Raw genomic sequence first — 10260 nt, 5'->3', positions numbered from 1 at the left:
TTGGGTGGGAAAACAGCATTTATTAGTCCTGCACCGCCCACAGCAGTCACTGTGACTGGTGGTTGTGGGGCCAGAAAGGGTGTGTCAGAGCACCCAAGTGGAGTGTGCACACTCCCCTCTGATCCTCCCTGGCTCAGTGCCCACTGTGCTCTTGCTGCTCCACAGAAGGCCCACCCCACCAGGGACAGCTGTCTGCAGACTCCTCCTGGGCAGGGCCCAGCTGGGGGCAGGAGCAGTTTGCACAGGCTTTGCAGACCCAGCCATGCAGCTGTTCCCACCACCCGACTGGGACACCTCAGGGTGTGGGGAGGGCCTGAGTGTTGGAGAAGGCCAGCCTGGGGAGCAGAGGTGAGAGGTGCTGGGGCTGTGCTCTAGAGCTCCCTGGCACCAGGTCTTCTGTGCACATCTGGAAAGACAAAAGGAGAAAACTGGAACCCCACCCTAAAGCTGTTCATGGTCCCCGCACCCACTTTACTGTGCAAACCCCAGGCCTGCACAAGAAGGCCTGAGCTCCAATGGCTAGGGTGCCACACTTCACTGGGCACCACGCACCCAGGCCCACCCAGGCCTGCCTAGTCCCGACCCAGCCTTCTTCCTGCCTTTGGGGCTCTGGACCGTCTGGCTGCTGCATGCACTCCTGCACCCGCTCCAGGAAGTGCGTGAGAGGCAGGCAAAGGGGAGGCCTTGTCCACCTAGGCTTGGGGTGCTGGGCTGGCCTGCTTAACAGCCTGGGCACAGGAGCTCCAGGTTCCCTTGTCCAGCCTGCACATCTCACCTGTGCCTGAGTCTCCAGGGAGCTTCCCCGTCTCCAGGAAGAGCCAGAGGTTGCTGCATTTCTGTGACTCCACTCGGGTCACCCAGTAGCTGGCCACGGAGCCTGCGACTGGAGGGCAAGGGTCAGGGCCAGAGGCTGAGGGGCCGGGGCCCCTGCACCTCTCAGGGAAAGGGAACCGGAGCACAGTTTCTCCTGGGCAGGTGGTGGTGGGTTTGGGCAGGCTCCCACCGAGACCTGGGCCCCACCCCAGTGGGCAAGGATGCCTGGAATTAAAGCACCCCCACCACTACTGGGGACCCACCCCGCTGAGGATCCAGCGTCGCCTCGGCTCCTGGGGTGCATTTTAAGAGCCCCAGGCAGCCGCCCTGGAGTACCCACCCACGGCCACCAGCACGTTCCACTGCAAGGAGTACGGGAACTTCCTCCGAATGAACATCTGCAGGCCGAAGGTCCCACTGGTGCCTGCCGAGATCGGGGCTCTCCATCAGCCGGCCTGTCCGCCGGGCGCACCAGGGGCCCCGCTGCCAGGCTCCCAGCACACGCTAGCAGGCGACCTGGCGCCACCTGCTGGGCAGTCGGGGCGGGATAGGAGGGGAGGCCCCCACACCCGAGGACACCGGGATCCAGCCTACCTGCGACAAAGGTGGCAATGCCCTTCGTGAAGGCGAACGACTGGCACGCGGCATACTCCTCCAGTCCCTGGGTTAGGGGCGGGGGTCGGGGGCTCAGCTCCCCCCCCCTGCCTTCACCGTCCCTCCTGTCCCTCCTTTGGGCACACTCTGGCCACTGGGGAGGGGACCACTCGCCGTGACGCCCTGCGAGCCTGGACACATACCACCTGCCCCCACGCCCACCGGATGTCCCGATCCCCACAGCAAGGGGGTCCCCCCTCCCTGCCCCTCTTCCCTGACGGGAGCACCCCCACCAGCTCCCGCCCGCTCAGGTCAGTTTCCGAATCCGGGACCCGCGTCCTAGGCCGGCGTTCTCACCGGGTGCTTGGCGGCCACGGTGTCGTCCACCCGGGACAGGCCCAAGTTCACCATGGCTGGCAGGGAGCGGGCCCAGGAGGAGGGTGCGGGGCCGAGCGCGGGCGGGCGGGTCTGCGCAGGCCCGGGAGGGGGCGGGGCCGGGCCGCCCACTTGGGCTCTGAGGTTGAGCGGAGGGGGCGGAGCCGAAGGGAGGCGGGGCCTTCCCCGCCGGGCTCTGGAGTGTTGGGCGAGGGGGTGGGCGCGGCTGGGGGCGGGGTTGGCCCTGGTCGCCCCGCCTCATTTCCACGCTCGAGGACGCGAAATGGTTTTTGTATTATTTGTTGGGATGGTGCTTTGCGTAAGGGATTAAACCTCTTGAAAATGACCGCGGGGTGGTGGTGATAATAATCGAGTGACTATCTAGCAAATTCCCCCGATGCTAAAAGCCCATACTTGGTGCCAGTTAAGCACTAGGAGCTGGGGTCCCACGGAGCAGACAGGTAAACAGAACCCCGAGGGACATCAGGACACATGCGGCTGGAGGTGTGGGGTACACCCCAGGAGCTCCTCAGAGGATGGGTCTCCGCAGAGGACCCTTAGATGTGAAATGCGCAGAATGTCCGGATCTGAGGGCAAGGTGGGGGGTGAGCTGTGAGGTCAGGTCGCTTGCTGCGCCTTGGAGCCTGGTGGAGCGGAGGCTGGCGAGGGGCAGCGGCGGGTCCACGCGGGGATGGCAGCTCCAGCTCCACGGACATCTGGCTGTCCTGGGATGGCGTGGGGGCCAGTCTTCCAAGAGCGCATGCACCAGGGCTCAGAACGTGTCCCAGCAGTGGAGCAGACAGGGGCTCTTTAGGGTGCAGGGGTGTTTTGGGGGGCACAGGGACATTGTGAGGTGCAGGCATGCTGTGGGTTGTACGGGGTCCTTTCAGGATGTAAGGGTACTATTGTGGTAAAGGAGACTGCTGGGGTACTGGGTGCTATGAAGCGCTGTCGGGGTGCAGGGGCATGTCAGGGTGCATCTGGAGGCTTCACTGACAAGCCTTGACACTGGGTTGGGGGTGTAGAGAAAGAGGGAGGGGGCCCAGGCTGCCTGCGGGCGCTGCCCTGAGCACAGGGGGCGGCAGTGGGGGCCGAGGCAGCGGCTGGCGTGGGACAGCACTGGAGGCGGTGTGGGCTCTGCTGGCCCTGGGCGCTGTCGGGTCTGGGATGTCTGGGGACAGGGGAGTGGGATGTGTGAATCTGGAACCCAGGTGGACGGCAGTTGGCTGTGGGCTTTGTTTCCAACAGCGTTACTGAGATTCCGTGCAGGGACCGCATGTCCACCCACGCAAGTGGACGTCCGGCAGGTCTGTGTGCATTCACAAGTGTGTCATCACTGTGGTCTCCACGACATTTGCATGATGCCAGGAGACCCCAAAACCCCCCACACAGTTAGGCTTCCCCCAGCACCTGGTCACCACCAATCTTCTCTGTTTCTGTGGATGTACCTGTTGTGTGCATTTCACAGGGGGCCTCTGGGTGTGGCCTGTCGCTCAGCCAGCTCGTCCTCGGGGGGCACCGGTAGTCCTGGGTCCCTCTTGTGCCAGATGCCCTCCGTTCTGCAGACCAATGTGCTTTGCTTCCTATTGGCAACACTTTTGAAGCTGGGCAGCCACGCAGTGGAGCCCACACGCAACTTAGGGTGATACTCAGGCTCTGAGACCTCCCCACCCGACCCCAGCAGGCTGGAGGCCCCTCCCAAGCCCCTTTGGAGCTTGGGGTCTGCCCACTGCCCGCTAAGGACAGCTCTCCCACTGGTGATGCCCGCTGAGGCCTGTACAGCAGCGTGTGCCCCCTGAGCCCTCCAGGGAGCTGAGGCTGACAGAGTGGGAGGTGCTCTCTGTGGGCTGAGAGCTGTCCTGCACCTCCGAGGTTCCGTGCTTGCCGAGGGGTCCCTGGGGGGGTCTGCCAGCTGCAGTTAGGTGTCCCTGCATCTTTGCTGACTCGAGGAAGGACAGATGCCCCACTGGGCCTGGGGGTCCCATGCGTGCTGTCTTTTATTCACCTGTTGGAAAGCCTCTCCCTGGGGTGCTGTACCTGCAGCCTGGGCCTTATCATTCCCGAGCCTTGCGGCTGCTCAGTGCAGGAGGTGGCACTTGGGGGAAGATTTTACGTGGCTTTGTAGCTTACATCTACACCTTTTAGAAATGGAGATGCAGTTTACATGCAGTAGAGCACCCCCCCCTTTGGGGTACAGGTCTGTGAGTTCAGACAGTCACCAACAGGGATGCGACCACCTAAAGGCTCTGGGTGGCCCTAGGTCGTCAGCCACTCCCGAAGCCCTGGGGCTCGAGCAGCGTTCTGCCCCTGCGGACTTGCCAGTTCTAGAATGTCATAGAAAAGGAGCCGTCTCAGAGTGCTTCTCCCACACAGGCGGTGCAGCCGGAACTTACCCAGGTTTTTTCGCGAATCAGGGGTTGTTCTGGTTACTCTGGAGAAGAGGCCCATTGTGGAGGGGCAGCGGCCTGCATGCATTCATTGGGAGGGCGCTGGGTGGCTCTCGCTCATCGGCCTGTGCAGGCTCATGGGGTGCCTTCTCGTTTCCCCTGGGCAAACCCCGAGGCGTGCAGCTGTGCAGTTGGTGGGACCCGATGTGCCTGCCTTTCTGGGCGCTGCCCCAGTCTGTGCCAGCCGGTGGCTGATGACATGGAGCACCCTCTGGTCTCTCATTTTCCACCTGGTATTTTCTTTACTGAAATGACTTCTCAGCTCTTTTGCTGTCCCTTTTTACTTTGCAATTGGGTTGTTTGCTTTTTTGCTATGAGAGTCTCGAGAGTTCCTTACAGATTCAGGATTTAAGTTCTATATATCAGATCTGCGTTCTGTAAACATTTTCACAGAAAGGTTTTGCTTCATGCTGCCCAGGGACCCTGGGGCCTAGTTGAGAGCTGGCGCCTCCTGAAACCTGGGGGAGGAGGTGAGCAGAAGCCCTTGGCTCCTCCCCCTTCCCCACTGGGGGATGAGGGTCTTTCTCCAGCCCTGTACCCCTTCCACTCCAGAGAACTGGTAGTACTGGCCTTCCTTGGAGACCCCTGTGCCGGCCAGAGGCATCTGGGTGGTGTGCCCCAAGGCCCCGTGCTGCTCCTCAAATAGGTCTCCAGATGCTCTGTCCTGTCTGCGTGGACACAGGAGGCTGCCAGGAGAGCCCTTGCCGGCTTGCGCCCCACCAGCCCATGGCGCCTCCTTGGCTATGCACCTGCCCTCATGCTTATGCAGCCGGTGATAAGGTGGCTTTGATACCATAATCCACCCGGTGTGGTGGCTCAGCCCCACCCTTAGACTGCTTGCCGAGGCCATGCTGGTGGCTGGAAGGAGGAAGTGGGGGTCTGGAGGGAGGGGTGCCAGCCCTCTGATGTCCCCTCTGTCATAGCTGGGATGGTGCAGGCTCTGTCCCTAGACGTGGTCCAGAGGCTCGGGCCAATGGTGACTTTGGTCCTTTGCCGAGGAGAAGGGGGTGAGGACTCTGGGGGCCTAGACACCAAGTGGGGACCTGCTGACCAGCACAAACCTGAGTGTGGCTGCTTTCTGGCGGCACCCCTGAGGGCCCTAGGCCCCCAGCCTCAGCCAGGCCAGAGGCAGATGGCCACCTGCTCTCAGACTCCCTGTGCCTGCCTGAAAGGTTTGGGCGACAAATCCTAGCTTTGGTGAGTCAGGTGAGAGCCCTTCAGGAAATGAGCCCTGGAGCCGGTGGGGACACTCCAGTGATTGTATCAAACAATGGACAAAGGGGGGCCTTCCGCTCCCCAGCCTGCTTCTTTGGTGAGCTCAGCTAGCAGGCTGGGCTATAAAGCTGGGCCTGCAGTGGGTGGGACTCATGTGCTGGGCCAGAGGACAGGCATGGGGATGAAGTCTGTTCTGCTGGGCTGGGTTCTGGCGCTGCCTTGGGTGTCTGGGGCTCAGGTCGAGGTCCTGGTGCAGCCGGGTTTCGATGCCAAAAAGGTACCAGACGTCTCCATGCTGCGCCTCGGATGGGGGTGGGGGCCAAGCTGGAAACAATGGCAACGACACTGTATAATAGCAATACAGGGATAATAGTGCCACCTTCTGTGCGGCCCTTGCTCTGTGCCTTGGCCTGTGACCCTTTAAGGTTCCCTCTCCATTTAATCCTGAAATCGCCCTGTGTTTGGGTAATTACTGACCCATTTCACAGCTGGGGAACTGAGGCACACAGTGGCCATGCAACCTGCCCCAGGTAAGTTGCAGAACAAGGCCTCAGACCAAGGGATGCACACTCCAGAGACCCCTGGTGGGCTGTGCCTTCAGACAAGTCAGCTGGCTCTGTGCCCCTGGGTCCGGGCAGGTGGGTCTGGCTGGCATGTCCCTGAGCTGCTCCCAGTTCTCAGGCCTCTGGCACGTGGTCTCCATGGTCTCCGACTGCAAGGTCTTCCTGGGCAAGAAGGACCACTTGCTGATGTCCACCAGGGCCGTCCAGGCCACAGCAGAGGGCGGCCTCAGAGTGCACATGGAGTTCCCTCAGTGAGCAGTGGGGCCTGGCGGGGCAGGGTGGCCCGGTGGGGTGGGTGGCAGGGAGTGAGTGCTGCTGTGTGCCCCCAGGGCTGATGGCTGTAACCAGGTGGATGCCCAGTTCCTGAAGATGGGCTCCGAGGGGCACTTCAGAGTCCCAGGTAGGTCCTGCCCCATCTGCCTTCAGGGGCGCCTATGCCTGTTTTCCATGGGGTGACATGGGGCTGTCCCTCTGCCCTGGACCACTCCCCATCACCTTCTCCGGACCCTCCCCTTGGGCGCTCCCTTACCTGCCCCCACCCCGTGGCAAGCAGAGGCTGGTGTGGGGGAGGGGGGTCAGGGCCTGAGCCCTGTGCTTCCCCATGGCTGCTCGGCCGCCCCCTCTGCAGCTTTGGGCTACCTGGACGTGCGCATCGTGGACACGGACTACAGCTCCTTCGCTGTGGTCTACATCTACAAGGAGCTGGAGGGGGCACTCAGCACCATGGTGCAGCTCTACAGTGAGGGTCCCCTGGCTGCCTGCCATCCCCGCCAGGCCCCCTGCCCCACTGGCCCCCGCCTGGCACTGCCCCGGGCTTCCCCATCTCCCCTGGTCCCGTCCCTTCAGGCCCTGCCCCCTCTCCTGTTCTACCCAACCTCATCACACTCAGCTGGGGTGGGGTGGGCATGGCGGGACCCCACAGCATTGGGGTACTAGCGGTTGCCTGGAGGGGCTGCTGAGGGCTGGGCACTCAGGTGAAGCTTGTGCCCCTCTCTGGCCTCCCAAGGGTCAGGACTTACCCTTCCCTGTTTGTCCCCACTATCTCAGAGGGGCTGACATCTATTTTGCTTTAATTCATGGGGGGCTTGGCACAGTGGGCCAGGGGCTCCCTAAAGTTGGTGAGGCTGAGGTGAGGGCCCAAAGCTGGCTTTGGGAGATCAGGGGAAGATGCCTGAGGGCGGTGGTGCCCGGAGGAAGGTGTCCTGGGGGAGCAGCCAGGCCACCCCAACCTTCAGACGGCCCTGGATCAGGGAAGGGCAACTCTGGGCAGCTCCAGGCCCCTCTGATCCCTCCGCCAGGCAGGCACTTTTGTGCAGTGCACACCCCGCCCAACCTTGGTGCCAGACCAACTGTCAGCCCCAAAGCAGTGCAGTGAGGCCAGGAGACCCTCGTCTCACATAGCCCTTCGCCTCTGACCCATGGGGCTCATGGGGGCCCCTGCTCTGCCCAGGCCGGACCCAGGACGCGAGCCCCCAGGCTGAGAAGGCCTTCCAGGACTTCTACCCCACGGTGGGGCTCCCCGACGACATGATGGTCAAGCTGCCCAAGTCAGGTACCCCGGCCGCGCCCCGCCCCCTGGCCGCGCCCCGCCCGGGACCAAGCTGCGCCCGGCGCCCGCAGGGCCAAGTTCCACCCCCGGCCAAGTCCCGCCCCATCTCCGCCTTTCCCATGTGCAAGCACAGGTGGGCTTCTCTGCTAAGGGTGGACCGGCCCGCAGCCACCACCTGCCCTCTAACACTCCTAAGGGACGGGTTTTGGGCAGCTGGGAGGGGGGGCTCTGCTCCACCCCCGTGGGGCTGTCCCTGGGCCCCGGGCACGCAGGCAGTCCTGGCTGCTGGGCCGCTCACAACTGCCTTGCTTCCGGCAGACGCGTGCTCCTCAGCGGGCAAGGAGGCGCCCTGACCCCTCAGGAGTCCCACCCCGGGCTTCCCAGAGCTGGAGCAGGTAACTCCGCCCTGCCGGCCCGGGCCCGGTGGGCTGCCCTTGCCGCCCCTCGCCACTGCTCCCCAGCCGCCAGCCCTGCTTGTGCGACCTGCCCCACCCCACCCCGCTGGGCGGCCTGGCCGTCCATCCGTCCATCCGTGTGCTTCAGGCCTCGGCTCGCCCATCTCCCCTTCCAGGAGCCTCCCCTGATTTCCTGGGGCCGGCTAACAGGCGACCACAAACCGGGGTCTCAGAAACAGTCCTCACATCTGGAGGCCTGAAGCCCCAGTCAGGGTGTGAGGGTCGCTCCTCCGGGGCTGTAGGGGGATCCTTGCTTCGTCCGGCTTCGGTGTTGCCCGAGATGCCTGGCGTTCCTTGACTTGTAGACTCACTGCTCCCCCGTCTCTGCCTCGGTCGTCACATGGCCAGCTGGCCCGTGTGTCCATCCGGACTGCCCTCTTTGGGGGCCACTGGGCGCGGGGCCCACCCTGACCAGGATGACCTCACCTCCAGGGCCTTAACTAGGCACATCTGAAAGACCCTGCTTCCAAATATGGTCACATGTGGAGTTCCAGGCAGACTTGAACTTTGGGGGAACCCCAGCCAGCCAGCACTCTGTGTCCCTCTAGCCCCTTGGCTCACCCCCTGGGCCTCTGGGCCCTGCTTTGCAATCGCCCGGGTCCTGTCCTCACCCCGAGGGTCCCGTGAGGCAGGCCCCCCTCATTCTGCATCAGCACGTCCCTGGCTGTCCTGGCCATCCATGCAGGGGACATTTGGGCTGTTAGTTTTTCACAGTCCCCGTGGTGCTGCCCCACGTCCTGGCACTGTCCCCCTGTGGTTGTTTCAGAAAGGTTACCGGGTGGGAGGAGAGGGTGTAGGGAATCTCGCCAGATTGCCCTCCAGGAGGGTCTGTGTGTGGAGACTGAGGCCCATCCATCTTCCTGCTCTGCCCACGCCCAGGATTATCTTAAAAAGAAATAGCAGCCTTTGGGGTACAGGGCCCCACAACCCCACCTTCAGCTGCTGAGGCTCTGGGTTTTGTTGTGGCTCGGTGGCCATTCTGGGGCCTTCTTGCCATGTCAGCCATGGAGCGGGCGGGGTGCTGGGAAGCGTGGCTGGGCCCCAGGAGCCTGGGGGCAGCGGGGTGTGTGTCTGCACACTTGTGGAAGCTCTGGTGGCAGAACTGGCTCACACTGGCATGTGGGTAACACGTGTCTGGGAGGGGTGCCCTATGGGGCCAGCTGGGGGCGTCCTGGGAGTGTTTGTTGAGTGGGTACATGGAGTGGCTCCCCTTTCTTGTCTGTGCAGGGTGAGCCGGAGCAGCAGTACCCTGAGTGGTCCAGACCCGTGGACTTCCCGCCTCCCCCCGCCACCCCGAGCCTCGGGTCACCCTCCCCTCCTCATCCCTGGGCCTCCCCCTCCCGCTCAATAAACATTCTGCAGACTTCAGACTCCTCACTTCTTTGGAGAGGACCTTGGGAAGGGCACAGTGGCTCCATCTTAACCCAGGACTTCTGAAAAACTGAGGCAGGGACACTGGCACCTGTGTGGGGCTGTGTCCCCCACCTGCCGGCCCCCGTGGGATCACAGCACCTGTGGGGAACCAAAGTGCCCCGTGAGGCCTGGCCCTGCAGCCAGGTGTGCACAGGCCCTGCCTGAGCCGGAGGCGGAGCCGCACAGGGGCTGTGGGGTGGAGCTTGTTGGGGTTTCCCCTCCCACCACTGGTGTGACCTTGATCTTGGGCACATTACGCAAACCTTTGAGAGTCCAGGAAAGGTCCACTGTCATGGCCTGAGTCCTCGCCTGTGGGCGCACACCGACCCCAGACACACATAGCAAGCCCATCATGCTCCTGGTTTCAAAGGTCAGGAAACAGGCACAGAGGTTGGTGATTTGTCCAGTGAGGGCCAGGCTGGGGTTCAGGCTCAGTGGTCAGGCTCTGTGCTGCGGCCACCTTCCACATCCTGACACTGCGCCAGTGGTCTTCCCACTCAGAGCTCTGGACGTCCAGCTGGTGTCCAGCGCACATACTTCAAAGGGCTGGGCGCGGGGCAAGGCAGGGGGGTGCAGAAGTCCTGTTTGGCCGCTCGTCGCAGGGCTGGTGCTGGAGGCACTCAGCCTCGAGGGGCATCTGTCCTCATCCTGCCCCAGCCACCCAGAGACAGCGGCCGGGTGTCTCCCATGCCTCCTGTCCTCCCCCTTGTGCCTGGCCCAGCGCAGCCCTGGAGGCCCGGCTCACCAGCCCAGAGCTGTGGTCAGCCGGGGCCAGGGGCAGCGAGTCCCCAGCCTCCTCCGGGTCCCTGCTGCTCCTGCTCTTTGGATGGCCCCTC

General features: G+C 63.3%; 2 protein-coding genes across 3 annotated transcripts; one reads left to right on the top strand and one right to left on the bottom strand.

Moving 5' to 3' along the window:
• TMEM141 (transmembrane protein 141) lies at positions 1-1894 on the bottom strand. Its single transcript, XM_036901603.2, has 5 exons — positions 1765-1894; positions 1408-1474; positions 1154-1237; positions 776-883; positions 1-406 (listed from the first exon to the last, which is right to left on the bottom strand). Exons 1-5 carry the CDS (start codon positions 1816-1818, stop codon positions 372-374), a joined length of 348 nt encoding a protein of 115 aa, XP_036757498.2. The 5' UTR covers positions 1819-1894; the 3' UTR covers positions 1-371.
• A 3539-nt stretch (positions 1895-5433) lies between these two features.
• LCN15 (lipocalin 15) lies at positions 5434-9552 on the top strand. 2 transcript variants are annotated; one of them, XM_036901570.2, is made up of 7 exons: positions 5434-5721; positions 6119-6258; positions 6337-6407; positions 6636-6746; positions 7458-7559; positions 7875-7951; positions 9239-9394. In XM_036901570.2, the coding sequence occupies exons 1-6, from the start codon at positions 5500-5502 to the stop codon at positions 7907-7909; spliced, it is 681 nt and encodes a 226-aa protein (XP_036757465.2). In that variant the 5' UTR covers positions 5434-5499; the 3' UTR covers positions 7910-7951; positions 9239-9394. The 2 variants fall into 2 exon arrangements, with proteins under 2 accessions (XP_036757465.2, XP_036757466.2); XM_036901571.2 differs by lacking the exon at positions 6636-6746 and having other exon boundaries at positions 9239-9552.
• The last annotated feature ends 708 nt before the right edge of the window (positions 9553-10260 follow it).

The sequence above is a fragment of the Manis pentadactyla genome, chromosome 3, assembly GCF_030020395.1.
Source record: "Manis pentadactyla isolate mManPen7 chromosome 3, mManPen7.hap1, whole genome shotgun sequence".
Lineage (NCBI taxonomy): Eukaryota > Metazoa > Chordata > Mammalia > Pholidota > Manidae > Manis > Manis pentadactyla.
The sequence above is the reverse complement of the archived record's forward strand: the minus strand, read 5'-3'. Positions and strand labels throughout refer to the sequence as shown.